This window comes from Catharus ustulatus (assembly GCF_009819885.2).
Source record: "Catharus ustulatus isolate bCatUst1 chromosome Z unlocalized genomic scaffold, bCatUst1.pri.v2 scaffold_29_arrow_ctg1, whole genome shotgun sequence".
Classification (NCBI taxonomy): Eukaryota; Metazoa; Chordata; class Aves; order Passeriformes; family Turdidae; genus Catharus; species Catharus ustulatus.
The window spans coordinates 7,288,597-7,304,897 of record NW_024879446.1 but is presented as its reverse complement, the minus strand read 5'-3'; the positions used below and the strand labels follow the sequence as shown (position 1 = coordinate 7,304,897).

Below are 16,301 nucleotides of genomic sequence, written 5' to 3'. Positions count from 1 at the left end.
TACATGCTCTACCTTACTTGATCCACCTGAAATTTAAAGCAGGACTGCTGAGCATAGTCAATTCCTTTATTTTGATTATCATATATCAGTGGTCTGTCATCCTGTTGAAAAGAAGTGAAAATAGCACATATAAATGTGTTGTAACCTTCTTCTCATTTTCATTTTATCACAATGCAGTTATTTTGTGCTTGTGAGTCATCTCTGTTCTGGTCTCATCAAAGGTTGTCTGCTAAAAAGTCATCCACAGCACAGTTCTGGTACAAGCCACGTTTTCTCTGTGTTTACTTCTTCTGCTGCTGCTGTTCCTGTCCTTGGCTCTCATCACTGCCATTGTTAATATTACATTTCCAACACTTTGCATGGTTATAAAAACTTTTACTTTCTTTGCTTAACAGGAAAAATAAAGTTTTAACTGGATTTCACAATAGTACTCTGTAAGCAGTTAGAAAAATAAACAGATTTATATACAGATTCTGTTACTACATATATAAAATAAAAGGAAAAAAAAAGGGGAAAGTGCTGCATTGCACACAAATGATGCATTAGTTGAAAAGTGGAGGCACAGTACCTTATTGAATGAGAGTGTTTTTGCATTTTTAAACCCTTGTATTTTAATTAGTTTGTCAAATAGCTTCTTACATACTTAAAAATTTCTCTTCTAGAATTTCCTAGAGATGCATGTTTACTATTTTAAAATCATAGTTGTAAGTGGCTCCATTTGGGTTTGTGTTTTAGATCCCATGTATATGGGATTAAGATACTGGGCAATAAAGGAATAAATAGCTTTAAGACTACTTGAAATAGTGACCATTTAAATTCTCAAATTTATAAATACAGTAATTTCACGACTATAAGGCGCACCCTTTTGACTAAAATTTTGGTCCGAACCCGAAGTGCGCCTTATAATCCGGTGCACCTTATATGATGTACAAAGTTGCAAAATTTGCCAACCTGGAAGTGCAAGCCATGAGCCAAGCCATGAGGAGGGGCAGGAGCAGGCGGCCGTGACCAGCAGGAGCTGTGCAGGGTGGGTGGGACCAGGCAGCCCCCGGCCAGCAGGAGCTGCGTGGGCTGGGCAGGACCGGGCAGCCCCTGGCTAGCAGGAGCCGCGCGGGGAGAGAGGGAGCGGGCAGCTCTGTGCCGCCCCGAGCTGCAGACGGTCCCAAGCCGCGGATGGTCCCGAGCCGTGGCGGCACTGAGCCAGCCTGAACCACAGCAGCGCCGAGGTGTGAGCCGTGGCCATCCCAAACCATGGCAGCTGCGAGCCTCAGCTGCCCTGAGCCCCGCCTCACCAGCTAGGGGTGGGCAGGAATGTCAGGCCCCACGCACGGGGAGGGCGCTTGGGGCTGCATTTAAAAGCTACACCAATCTGTGAAAAATGCAAATTGAGCACCTTATGGTTGTGAAATTACTGTACTTACAGGTGCAGGTAAAGGTACAGTAATTTCACTACTATAACGCACACCAGAGTATAAAGCACACTGCTGGGTGTTGGCTAATTTCGCAACTTTGTCCATATATAAGGCACGCTGGTGTATAAGGTGCACTTTTTTTTTTGCAGTGAGGATCCATGCGCAACAAAGTAATGAATTAGTAATGGAATCGTGTGATTATGGGGTTTACTGGCTCGGCTCAGGGCTGGGCGGACTTAGCTCGGCTCGGGGCTGCTGTAGGCTCGCACTTCCGGGTTGGCAAATTTCCAAACTTTTTCAATACATAAGGTGCTCCGGGTTATAAGGCACACTTCCGGGTTCAGACCAAAATTTTAGTCTAAAGGGTGCGCCTTATACGCATGAAATTACTATAATTTCAATAATATTGCAATGGCCTGTAAAACTGTTAGGAATACTGAATTCTAAAGGTCCCCTGGGTTAGATGACCATTAGGATGTGTGGCCACAAGCAAGACACATCTGCATGATGAATGTGTGTATAAATAAAAGAAAAATTAAAGGACCTCTTTAAATAGACAGTTAAAAAGGCTATATAACAAAGAAAATTCTACTTTACTAACATTTATATGTGAATAATAATATATATAACTCCATATCACTTGTAATAATTGGTATTAATACTTTTATTAATATCTGTATAATAATTTATAATATTATTAGGATATGAGATAGAGATACAATTTATAAACAACCTATGTCTATATACCAATTCAGTAGGAGATTTGCCATCATCATTTTAAAACATATTTTACTGGTGTTCAGTGTCAGAATGGTTGTCAGAATGATGCCTAGAGCAAGCAGGTAGGTTTTCACTGTGGATACCAGCCCAGGAAAATACTGAAATATGTGGTCATAGTTGATTATAAATGCAGTCACATCAGAGATTGCCCTAACTACATACTTTGTAAACCTCTTTAACATTTTTCATTGTTGTTACTTGCATTTTTGGTTTCTTCTCATAGATCACGGGTTATTTTTCCTTTTCAAAGCAATAGCTTGATTGTTTTGTGTGCAGTGGAGTGAACTGTTTTATTGCCATGATAATGCCACTTACTGTACAACAAGAAGTTTATGCTGTAAAGCACAGTTAACACTAGAAATTGCTGATATATGCTATTTTCACACTCAGAATTCTTGCATGTAATGAGAAATAGTTCCCATTCACAACAAAATACATCAAGGGCTGTGTTCAGGAACCCAGTTGTAACAGGCTGCTGTCATGGAGCTTCTGCTTATGAACTACATTTTGTCATCTACTTAGTAAAGGAATTCTTTTGTACTAGGAAGAGACTCCAGTACTGGTATTTATCTTCCTATAAACCCAAAACAGGCAAGCCATCTCTGCTTATACATAATATTATACATATATTATGGTCTAATTTTGTAGTAATTTTTAAGTGTTGTTAGAGCATACCACATTTTCTAGCGGTGGTGTGGGCCATTAACTGGAATAACAGGTAGCCATGCAGAATTCAATGGAAATTCCACACAAAAGAGAAGGCATTGCTTACTATTGTGTAGTCATCTAATTTCATAGCAGTTTTTTCATAGTCTAATTGCTCTGTTTATTTCATTTTTATCAACAGCTATTACATTGGAAATAAAGCTCTGACACTATGTGCTGCAAATAGTGAATTAGGGCTTTTCATATTAAAACTTATTTTTTAAAGTACATAAAGATATTACCTAACCACAGCTCTGCACTGAAGAGTAATACTCTTAATTCAGCCTTGAAGATATTCATGTGGATGCTTTGCTGTGAAGATGAATACTGTAACATTTACCACAGTAAGTCAGAATTTACTGAGGAGTAACTCTATTACTTAAAGGACAGTTAACTCTATGTTAGTAACACATTGATGAGGCCTAAAGAGATTTAGCCTAAACATTGCATATATTTTATAGAGTGAGATGAGTGTCAATTGGCTGTTTTGTCTGCTACTAACACTGCTTTTAAATTAATATTAAACAATATTTAGCAGATGTTTGTGCTGATTTGGCACTAAAGACATGGAAGTGATTTTTCTGAGAGGTGCAGCTAGGCTTCTTCTATGTCTGACAAAAGCCAATCAAGTGATTGGCTTTGAGAACTGACAACTGTTTAAAATGCTGACAGATGGGCACGCCTCTGTGAAATTCAAATTATAAAATGAACAAACCGCAGGAAAGCTCTCTTTCCGTTCTTACCTCAGTACAGGTAACACTGGCCCGGGCAGGGGGGGGCGGACTCTGATGTAGGGCTCGGGCAGGCCCCTGGGAACGGGGCCCCCGACAGAAGGGGGAAGGGCAAGTCTACACGGTTGTTAAGATCCAGGTTTCCTCCCCTCCGCCGGCACAGGCTCCCTGGCCTGGAGCGGCTCTGGGCCGGCCGGGCCCGCCCCACCGCGGTACCTGTACAGCCGGGGGGAGACACAGCTGGGCCCTGTTCTGGCAAAGCCCCCCACCCTTTTCCCGCCAGGCATGGGGAGGGAAGACTTATCAGCCCGCGGCTAGAACTGAAGATAGCAAATGCCAAAAAATAGTCATGCAGCCAGAGCAGCCACCACCCTTTCTCGATGGGCCCCTGCTATCTTGGCCCAGCCCCCAGCGCGGCCTGAAATTCTCCACCCCAACTACTCCAGCATTAACTCTTTCACTGTCCAGAATGAGACTTGCAGAGACTTGCTCTCCCTCCTGAGTGAAAGAAAAGGACTAAGTTGAAGATGCACACAAAAATAGCATGAATGCACCAGGGTCAGACAGAAGGAAGAAAATCAGGTCCCAGATGGAAGGGATTGATGGACATACCTCACTCTTGGACTGAAGTTTCTCTTTTTTTTTAAGCTATGGAGAAGAGACTCTCATTTCCCTATAACTCAGAAAGGCGTTATGGGGTGCATGAATGTCCTAATTGTTAATATGAGCAGAGGCATTTGTGCTGAAGTAAGCGAATGTTGAAATGGCTGTGATCTCATAGGTTTGAATAAAGTGGAGAGATGAAGGCCCCTGCTGCCCCCCAGGGAAGAGAAGAAAGACCTCTGTTTTTTAAGACAAAGAGGGCTTTTGTTTGAACCCTTATAATCCTTAAAGTGTGCCCCATAAGTTGATATGGTCCTCAGTCCTTGCTTTTCACGGAAGGGATTTTTACATAGTGATCAGATTTCCATTCTGCTGAGTGGCTGATCACTGTGACATAGAGACCATGAGAAAACTTTCTTGTGGAGAAATCTCTATAGATTGAAGAGAGAAGATCCTCTCCCAAGTAAATTGGTAAAAGAATATTTTCAGAGATAGTAAACTGGCTGATTTGTTTCCATACATGGTTGGTGTGAAAGAAAAGAAATTGTGGAGGGAGGAGAAGTGTTCTGAAAGTTTTATTCTGATTCTTATTAATTTTTCTTGTAGTTTCTAGTGATAGAGTTTTTCTTTGTACCCTTTAAAGTTTGAGCCTGTTTTGCCTTCCTCCTAATCCTATCTCACAGCAGGAAATGAGTAAATCACTCTAGTGGATGCACTGTTGGCAATTTGGCCAACACTGAACCCACGACATAAATTGGTGCATTGGCCCAGAAATTTCAAAATTGGCGAACCAAACCCACTACATGAAATTGGTGTTTCTGCCTAGTTGAACCAAAACCACGACAATGTTTTTGCAATTTCTATGCAAGGATAGATACAAGAAAACAGAACAGCTACGAAAACTCTGTAACAGATTAAAGTAATGTAATTAAAACACTATTTTGGTGAAAGGCATCAAGTGCATTGTATACAGCTCGACATACGGTGCTGTTTTTGCTGGAAATCCTAGAATTTCGTGCATGTCACTGAAAATCAGCACGTTTAATTCAGTTCCTGATGGTAGTGAATTGCATTGGCAAGTAACAGACGTGCTTTGTGAGTTTGACATACTCTGATGTAAGGGACTGAGCAGCTTTTAATATCATTTAGAAACAAATTGTTGAAAATTGAGATATTAATCTGATTATCTGAGCACATTGGAAATTAATTTATAACGTATTATTTAATGGATATGGTTGGGTTTTCTTTTGTTTAAAGTTTGTCATAAGTTTCCTTGTTTTCTTTAATACCTTGATACTTGAGAACAGATAGTTTCACTATTGATTGTGAAGAGCATGAACTTATTTATACAAAGAATATGAATTGTGAGGATTATAGTTTATACTGATGTTGTTATAGCAAGCCTTTTTAGACAGAATTTTTGCATGATTTTGGGGGGATTTGTTTCTGTGGGTTTTTTGCATGTTTGTGGTTTTTTTCTTTTTTGTTTGTTTGTTTTTTTATTTATTTTGTTTTCCCAGAATATTAAACTGAGTTTATCTGTCTTTTTAGTTCTTCCTACAGGAAGCTGTCAGCAATTCTTAATCTTCAGTATTGAAACATTGATTGATTGACCGTAGAGGTTTTTTTAAAATCTTAAATTACTTTTAAGGTCTTAAATATATTTTCATAAACTAACTTGATTCACTGCTCTCATGCAAATAATGCCACTGTTCGTCAAGAAGGGAATACTTCACATTCATAAAGGCATGTAGTCATACTTTCTTGTTAAAAGATTATTCCTGCGTAGAGAGCAGTGAGGTCTCAGCACATAAATAACAAAATTTTCACCAACTTGTTGTGTATGTTGGAGGAGTGAATTTCTTAAAAATTATTTTTAACTGTCTGCTGTAACTAGAATAATTATGTTTACATGCACAAGAAATGACACATAATTAATTGGAGTGTCTATCTTACTTCCCATTGGCAATACCTACTTTTTACCAGTTACCAAACTATGTCAGTAACCTCTCAGATTAAAGAAAAGGTGATTATTAACCAGTCCAGTTTGCAGTAATCATCTGTCCTTTTTCACTGGAATTTAAAAGTATAGGGTATTTCAAACTGGCTTTAGAGTCAAGGCAGTCTAGTCACCTTTTGCTTTCCCATCTGTGTGTTACTCAGTCTGGGAATAAAGGGCAGCTCCAATATAATGTCTGAAGGCATTGCAGTTACACTTCTGTAACTGGACAGTTCTATTACACATTTGATTTTTTTCTTTAATATTGTCTTATTTTATTTCTTATGCTATGAAATATATATATAGATAACCTCCTAAAAAATCACATATGAAACTTTTAATATAATACCATCATTTCTCATTGCTAAGAAAAGGCAGTATATAAAATGTGTAACAGCTTGCAAGAATGAATCCTAGTAGTCAGTTCAGTCCTAAATGAAAGGAAGCAAATACTGGAGCAATGACTGACTACTCACTATCAAATAATATATTTTAAAAATGTATATTTTAGAAAAATCTGTAATACATTTATATCAATCAGAACATGACTTCCCAGTGTTTGTGTAATATTCTTCCAGCTCACCTTGTCCTAAATCACTTTTTCAGATATTTTTTTGTTAACACAGTTTGCTTTTTGGAAATTCTCCATCCTGACCCCTCTCACTTCTCAGATGGAAGAACAATGGCTTTGGTCCTCCAAGGCAGAAAACTCTGAAGGCGCAGTAATAGCTGTTCACCTTCCACTGCCCTGGTCAAATGTCCAGCTAAGACTACCCAAGAAGAAAACACTTCATCACTCCTCCAGCACATCAGTAAAGAATTTGAGAAAGATCACTGTAAATGATCAGTTAGAAAGTAATTACTTTCATGTAGCTAATAGGACCTAACATTTTTATTCACAATCAATAACTCTGTGATTAGAGAAGAATATGTATCACGGATTATCAGTTGTTTTTACCAACATTTTTTAAGTGAGTCTGTATTTAATGTACACTGGTGAAGAATAGGTATATCAAAGGCAGGTTGTGCAATTTTCACTTTTAAGCACATAATATTTAAGAGAAAACATATTTTTGAAAATGTGTTCTTTCCTTTTTCTTGTACTAGCCTCAAACTGATGGGATGAGGAGAACATTTAATAACCTGCATTTTGTTTGGTCTTGGTCCCCTTATGAGAGATAAATGTGAGTATCCTATCAGTCTATCTCACTGTCAATCTGTCTGATTTTCTAGGCGGTGATTTCCTGTCATTCCTAAGAAAAAAGAAGGATGAACTGAAAACCAAACAGTTGGTGAAATTTTCATTAGATGCTGCCTCTGGTATGGCATATCTTGAATCTAAAAACTGTATACATAGGTAAGGAAGATTTTTTTCTCACAATTGTACCTTTGCCCAGTGGAAATGCAAGGTGTTAACAGGTGTGAGGTGTTCATTCTCACAAACCCCTCCAATTTAAGAAAAAATACACTTTTTCTGAACACTGGTCATTATTGCTTGTCTAATTAAAAATACTCATTTGGTTAAAAAATACTACATTATGCGTTATCTAGTGCTATTAATAGAAGTTAAAAATTATTTTTCACCACAATGATATGCATTATAAGGAGCCTGATTCATAGTGAGAATGAATTATAGCAAGAAGCAGCCTGTGAGGCTCTTGTAATTTCTGAAATTTACAAATACCTACTGAACCTACACATAAGGTAAGAAAAATCCACTGGTTTCTCAGATAATACAGAAGAGCTAAAGTTCTGTGTATTAAAATATTAATAGTCTGGACTGCTCTCTCTGAAATACAGAAGAATATTTAGCATTATGCTGTTGGATTTTCTTATTTCTGCTCCTACAATTCCTTTTTCTTGTTTCTTCTCCAGTTTGACTCTGCCATTGCTGTTTATACTCCATTTGTATCAAAGGGGATGGAATTATTTTCCACCTGTTTTTTTTTCTCTCAGAATAGTGCAATATATACCCTGCTTAATGCTGTGGCTGAAATACAAGATATACATAATGATGATCCATTTTACAAAATTAATGGAGAACAGGTTTTCATTTGTGATGTTGATGTCTTACACGTTGTGGAGCATCTGTAGGTGAGCTGTGTGACACCTCTCTTACAAAATCAGTTCATTTGGGATTTATCAGAGACCTGAATGGCATTTCTCTTAGATTTTTATCAGCAGTGATTTCAGTTGCAATCCTGCACATCAAGTTAATTGAAACAATTCTGCAAGATCATGATGTGTAAGAAACAGAGAGAAAAAAAAGGAGAGAAAAAGAGAGAAAGAAAAAAAGAGAGAAAAAAACCCCTGTATCTCATGACCTAAAACTATGTACTATTCCCTTAGGGAAATCCAAGAAAAGGATTGTAAGCATTCTGTCATAACAGAATGTGTTTCAACCTGGCTCTGTTTGTCAAGGATATAATGGCCTAAAAATCAGAGCAAGTAACAGCATTAGTGATTTACACTAGCTTCATAAATACTCTTGTGCTTAATAATTCCTGTAACACATCAGTGTTAAATCTGAAATGCCTATTTAAGCTCTTGTGTTCTTAGAAAATTAAACCAAAGATAAAAATAGTAGCTGGATAACTGAAGTTTGTAATTGTAATTTCTGAAAAAAAATACAGTATTTATTCATTATACGATAGTGTGCTGCCTAAAATATAAATAGTTTTATAATTATTTTTTAACACTGGGAAAATGGTATTTTTGCTCAGGTATGTGGAATATAACTGTTCTAGAAGCTATAGATGACAACATGGCTTCACAGTATCTCTAGAAATTTGCTACTCCTAAGATCTGTTTACAAAGCTAATAGTGATCCAGAGAACGTGTTTCAGAGAGAAGATATGTGGAGTATTGTTCTATTGTATGAAGATTTCATTGTTTCTTTGTTTTCAGTTGGAAATCAGAATACAAATATGTCATGTAGTTCCCAAGTCCAGAAAAAACTGAAATCTGACCTTTTTTGTTAGTGCCACACATTTGCCAGTGCACACAGCCTGGGTAACATTTCGGAATTTCTTTCCCCTTGTTTACTTTTTAATTTCTAAAAAGTTACTAAAATTTATTTATTGTCACAGAAGGTTATCACAGAACGCTATTCCTTAAAGAAAGAACCCGAAATTTTAGGAATTCTGAATTAAAAAAAAAAAAGAGTTTTAAAATGTAACCAAGCAAGCAAACCATGTGTCCAGGAAAACTGCTTGCTTTTATGAAGCACACAGGTTAATGAATCAAAATATGCATTTCCAGTATTAGTTTAACAGTCTTACTTTCTTCGGTATACAACATTTTCTTTTGGTTTATGTGGTTAGCCATAGCATGTGCTTACTTTATTTATGAGTTAATTCTTCTAAATTTGAGAGGCAAATATAATGAAAATTTCAGAATTAGGCAAGCAACTAACCAAGTTTGGTGATTTTTGCAGTAACTGTAAAGGAACTTGTGTTGCTTGGTTTGACTTATAATTACTAACACAGGTTGATTTCAAGTGCTTACTCTAGGAAAGTAGCTCATGAAGTTTCAAAATGTGTTTGACCAATGGCTACACTGTAATTTAGGAGGCTTATCATACACAGAATTTTGCTAGGTCTCTTCCCTGTTTGAGCACTGATCCAAGATTTCTGGACACCCTGGGGAATGGCTGGAGGTGCAGCAGTCTAGAACTCCTGTGTGCCACAGATGCCCAGAAAAACAGGGAAAAGTCAAGCTGTGTTGTGCTCCATGAGCAAGTTCTTGGGTGTTGTGACTCAGAACCCCGCTGGAATTTCCCAAGCACTGAAAGTGCAACCATGTGGCTTCATGATCTGTACAGGGACTCTGGGAGCCTTTGCTCCCTCCTTTTTAGGTCAGGTAGGACAGATTAGTCATGTGTAAGTTTAACAGCATAAATGGGAATGGAAAAATTTAATTCATAGCAGGAAGAAGCTAAAACGAGTGGTTTTCTGAAAGAAAGTTAAACTTGTTCTTTTGTTGTCATAAGATACATCTACTGAAAGTGGTTCTCAGATAAGAAGGAGATGAGAAAATTGCTTAGAGACAGTGGACTAAGCAGTGGTTAAAAAAACTTAAGTCTTTTAATTTGTTTAAAGGTCCACAGGTTTTGATTGCTATTGCTTAAAGATCAGTAATGTGTGATTAGAAATAGTTTCTATTACAGAGATTGTAGTAAAATTAAATTGGTTTTCTTCATGCTGTTGTCTTTCTACAGTATTCAATTTGCTGATAAAAGATTTTTTCAGAATCCCACGTCCTTTTTTTAGTCGTTTAGGTGACTAATTTAGTACCATGCGTATTTGGTTACTGTCATGATCTGCTCAACACGAGTGGGAGCTGTGAAGGTTCGTTTGACCTCAGGGTGCAAAAGACAAAGAGGAGACTCAGATTTTATTCAACAGCAAACAGCAATGCACTTTATTGAGTGCCAACAGCTCAGTTTTGCGATAAAGGAGAGAGAGAGATAAAGGAAACAAAGTAAAAAGAGGGAGAGAGAGAGAGAGAAGGATGGAGAATAGCTACCAACAGATGGGACGATGTCTTCGTGGTCTTCAACCAATAGATGCATCTTCCGTCCGTGGGGAGAAACAGATCTCAAAAGTCTCTTCAGAAAGTCATCTTTTTATAGTCCTTTTACAAGGCGCGTGGCCTCTGGCCAAAAAGTGGGGAAATTTATGGACTATTGTGTGCAGAGGCCCTTTGCTCTGAGGAGCAGGTGTAGAAAACACTGCCCTCCCGGCCCATACCTGCTCGAACGCAGCGTACCGTGACAGTACAGCACACATCTGCAGAACAGTGCTTTGGCAAGCATCCACCTTGGCCAGGCCGGAAACTCCTGTCCAGAGTGAGTGGTGGGGTCTCAGGGTTTTAGTCTCTGATGATGGTCGTGAGGCAGATCAGGGAAACTTTGGACTGACCCTTACAGTCACCTGCTAAGGAAAATTAGGGCTACTCATGGGTTTATTCACATTATTTTCAATGCTGCTCTTAACTTGTAACTGCAGTAGCTACACTTAGCCTTTATATTTTGAAATTCTACCCAAATTTGTATTGGATTTTGGAAATTATTTTCTGAATTACACTTTAATTTACAATTTCAAGTTGGGACAGTGCCACAAATAATGTGCTAGTTTTTTTCTGTTTTTTATGTGTTAGCTATTTCACTAGGTGAAAATGCTTGCATTGGCATGTAAGTAATGATTGAATGATTATTTGATCTACATTTCCATTTTCTCTAGCATCCAGATAGCACTTGTTCTTTGCTCTCTCTAAAGAACAGAAATGACTACCCTTTCAGGGGAAAAAAAAGATGCATGAAGAGATGTTATTAAAAAAATAAAAATAAAAAGGGTGATTGAACATGCACAGAAGAATGTAGTCATTTCATCCCCATTTAATTAACTTGAGTTGAAGAAGTATTTCTTGCTTTCATTATTACCATATCCTATTGTTTAGAAAGTTCCATTTTTCTGTTAATTGGAAACAGAAGGTAAGGATGGAGATGTGATAATTAGTGTTGGTTTAATAAGCATTTCTGAGTGGCCTTTCATACAGTATTTGATTTGCATGTGGTGAATTCATTTGTCCATAATTTATGTTTAGTTTTCAAAGCAATCTTGGGGGCCTGTAGGGGGGAAGCTGCAATTTCTGTTGGACTACTGGATGTACAGGGACATCTTCTGCAAGATCAGGTTGACCCTATTTGCAATAGATGCACTATGAGTGTGAGGCAACAGGGACCAAGGTCCCTGAATTCAAGGTCAAATTTTCCTTTCAGTCAATGAATTTGTTTTCTGGAAGTGTACCATATTCTGAATTAAAGATGTGTTGGTTGGCAAGATGATCATGTTCTCCGGTCCAGTTCTTCCATTTTTAGTCATATTGCTGCTGCTTCTTTTTGCCTTGGTTTTGTAGCTGTGTTGTGTTAAATCCATGTAAAACCCTGTGTTTTGTTAAATCTGGTTTACTTTCATGTTATGAAATCCTGACTTGGTGGATATTAATTCGGGATTTCTACAATTTTCATTAGATATGTAAAATTTAATTTAATTACAGTAATTTCACAATTACAAGCCGCACCTGATTATGAGCTGCACCTCGGGATGTTGGCAATGTCTACATCTTTGTCCATATATAAGCCACACCTGATCACAAGCTGCACTCTCATTCGCAGCGAGGACCCGTGTGCAACAAAGTAACGAATTAGTAACTGAATCACAGGATAGCAGGGTTTACTCATTTGGCTCGGGGCCAGGCGGGCTCGGCCCGCTCAGGGCTGCCAATGGGACCAGGTGGCCCAGCTCGGCGCTGCTGCTCGGTGGGGCCACTCAGGGCTGGCTGCCGCTGCCGCCGCTGGGCTCACTTGCCCCAGCCCGGCACTGCCCTGTGGTGCCAGTGGGAGCCTGCTGGCACCCACGGCAGTAGGCGGGGACTGAGCCCGCCAGCACCAACAGCAGCAGGCGGGGACGGAGCCCCCACCTCTGCCCTGGGCCGCGGGGCCGGCAGCAGGGAGCCCCCTACCTTTCCCCCCGCGCTGCCAAAAGCACGGAGCCCGCCTCCACCTGCCACGCAACAGAGTAACCAATTTGTAATAATTGCGCAATCCCGGGTTTTACTGGCAGGTACTCGCCTCTGCACTTTGGCTTGCACTTCCGGATAGGGAAATTTCAGAACTTCTTTCATATATTGGCCGCTCCTGAGTGTAAGCCGCATTTCTGGGTTGGGATCAAAATTTTAGTCAAAATGGTGCGGCTTATAATCGTTAAATTACTGTAGTACATATAAAATGCTAGGAACATGCTTGCTTCCGGGCTACAAATCTAGTTTAGCTGATCTCTGCTATCAGTTTTTTTCTTCTCAAGTCTGGTAACTGTTAATGTATAGAATTTTCATAAAAAGTGTCAAAACCCTTTCATAACCATGAACTTAACTATTCTAAATAGTTAAGTTGGTATTTCATTTCCTGTGAATCTTCTGTTTCTACCTGGAACAATAGTTCAGCTGCCACAAAAAGGATGAAAAGTGATCTTTTACAGTTTAGCAAAGGTGCTGCGCATTTCTGTGTGTTTCAGGAGGGATTGGACTCTCCTAGGAGCAGGACAATGACGCTTGAACTCCAAAATGGAGCAGATCTCCTTCCTAAGAAGGAGGAACAACCTGTCTGCTTAATTTTTCTACCTAAATCCTATGGAAGACAGTAGCTAAACGCTTCTCTGTGCATGCCATTGGGAGGCTACACAAAACCCCATGCTCCCTGGAATGATGGCTTTCGTTCTGTTCTGCAGCAGCTTGGCCTCCTTGAGCACATTTCTCTGAATATTGCTCCTGGCCAGTTGCAATGTCTGAGGTCTTCATTGAAGTTTCTGTAATTTTCTCTGATAGTGTATGACTTATAAAGAAAGACTGCATTTTGGTGGGAAACCACCTCAACTCTGAGGTTTAATGCAAGGATTAATTTGCCATTATTAATTATCTTTTTATGATTCCTTCAGAATTACTTTTATAAAACGCTGATGTGAGATTCCATTTCTATAGCTTTCTTTATTTATGACTGAATGAAAGAAAAATATGTGCTACTGTATTGATATTATCTGTTGATCCTGTTTCAATGAATAAGTTTTTCAGAGAATTGTCAGTCCTACAGTTGAAACACCCCATAAATGTAGTGAGTAATCATCATTTTGATCCTTTAAGATTATGTCTTTGCTTTATATAAAATGATGTTTCAAAGCATTTTTTTTCAATATGAAAGAAATATTTCCATTCTGTTTAAAGATAAAAACAGAAATGGAAACTGATGAATAGCTGCTACTTTCTGCAGACCACTTTATATAAGCTATATTGTTAGTTAAAAAAAACCACTGAAACTTACTCTACCATATCTATAAAATATTTTTTAGTCAAACTTTGAATTTAATTGGCACATTGCCATATATTTAGCTTTTATTTCTTAATATGGACATGCCTTATGCAACCTTGTCTGTTGCCTCTTAACTCGTAACGTTCTTTCCACAAAAATAAGTATTTCCACTGACTTTATTAGATTATAAAGATACTGTGCAATTAAAGCATTGCCAGTTTTATACATGTTTTATTTGTTCTGTTGGCCATAAGCGGTACTAATGGAGGACCCATTTGCAAGATTACAAAACCGTCCTTCTGATAGTTCCATTGTAGGTAAATAAGGATCTGTCTACCAACTCTTTCCAAAAAAACCTGAGTTCAGTAAAGATGCTCTTGGGACTCCCCAGATGTTTCTAAACAAATAAAGGAAGCACTGTTTCCAGAACAGCGATGCTGCTTACCCCTCAACGCACTAATGCCAACACTCCACAGGTGCTGTTGGGGTATTTGGTCTGCCATGATCTTTCTTTCATCATTGCTATTAAAACTGCATTTCAGAGCATAATATTGATAAAGACAAATGTGTCACTGCTTTCTAATGCTCCAGAAAATTTTTGTTATAGTTTTCACATGACTGTGTTTCTTAAAAATGAGGTGTTTCCAACCCTAAAGTAACTAATATGGGGCATTTTAACTGCTGTCATCCAGGAGGAGTAGGTGAACACTGCTACATTTCACTAAGTTTACCATATAGAAAAATATTATAGAGTATTATATACCAGGTTTCAGCTTTTAAGAATGGGTTTTCAAGGCATACTTCCCTCCTTTTTTTTCCCAACTGTCACATTGTAAGTGTGGTTTGATCCTAGAGATCCATTTACAGTAATTTCACGGTTATAAGCCGCACCATTTTGACTAAAATTTTGGTCCGAACCCCAAGTGCGGCTTATAATCAGGTGCGGCTTATATATGGACAAAGAACAAAAAGTTGCTGTTTTAGTTTGGAGGACAGGTGTCTGCTGAGAAAGGCAGGAACTTCTCTTTGAAATGGAGAATGTAAACCCCCTCCCTCCAAATTATTATCATTTGGAAATCAAGGGGCTTTCAGGCAAAAATATGGAAATTAGGAATAACAGTTCTTTTCTAGGGAAATTAAAATAGAAATACAGTACTACAAAGAAACAAACTCCAAACCCTGACAAAGTCAGAGTACAACCTGACACCCTGTCAGGCAGGGTGTTGGTAGCAGTCCCATTAAATGGTGGCTGCATCCTCCTGCAGTGACAGATGTGGCTCAGTTGGAGCAGTGCTCCTGTACAAGGTGCAGTTTCCCTCTGGAGGTCCAGTGGTGATGTGGAGAAATCCGGTTTTCCTCTGGAGTCCAGTGGAGACAGGGGCTCCCTTAGTGTCCCAAAGCCTCTGTTTTTATCTTGGTAAGAAATGTTGGCCTCTTCCCCCTGGTTGGAGCAACTTTCAATGGGATGCAGTAATTTTATCAGTCACACAGTGGGACTCAATGGGCCATTAGCAGACAATGACTCCCTGGAGGAAGGATGGGGTGTGAAAAGATAAAGAACAATGCACTGCCTGGTTTCAATGGATGACCCATTAGCAGAATATCTGCCATTGAGATAAGGATCACTGTCCCCACCCTCAACAGATGGTGATAGAACAGATACCTTTTATCACACTCGGTATTGTAACATGCGGCTTATAATCAGGTGCGGCTTATATATGGACAAAAAAACAAAAAGTTGTGAAACCCAGAAGTGCGGCTTATACTCAGTGCGGCTTATAATCGTGAAATTACTGTACTATTAAATTTGGATCAGTTCTGAGTTAGTACTTTTGGTTGTCTGAGATCTTATTTGAGCAGGATGGTTATCATTTTTTAGTAAGCTTGTAAGAATCTAATCTGAAAGCTTTAAGGAAAAAAACCAGGAAACATGAGTATCCAAGTCCATGAACACTGTATATTTTAAACTCTTTATAATCAATTAGAATGATTATTGAATTCTAAGTATACTGTAATGAAAAAGCCTGTGAACTATGGTGAAGAGCTGCTTCTGAATAAAAATTGAACTTTCTTCTAATCTATTATCTGTTTCCCTAAGCTATTGGATTTTGACATAGCTGGAAACAAAAGAATTTAAAAGGAAGAGAAATACAGTTTTTCCTTTGTGGATGCTGTGTATTTGTTGTAATGGTTGATACTGCTTCCCC

The 16,301-nt window shown here is 38.6% G+C and overlaps 1 protein-coding gene across 4 annotated transcripts in view; it reads left to right on the top strand.

Annotated features, from left to right (window-relative positions):
• The window catches only part of FER (FER tyrosine kinase), a 189,000-nt gene that overhangs the window by 136,515 nt on the left and 36,184 nt on the right, over positions 1-16,301 (top strand). For all 4 annotated transcript variants that reach the window (XM_033086516.1, XM_033086518.1, XM_033086517.2 and 1 more), the window contains one exon: positions 7,464-7,587. In XM_033086516.1, coding sequence (XP_032942407.1) covers positions 7,464-7,587 — 124 coding nt within the window. The remainder of the gene's footprint in view (positions 1-7,463; positions 7,588-16,301) is intronic.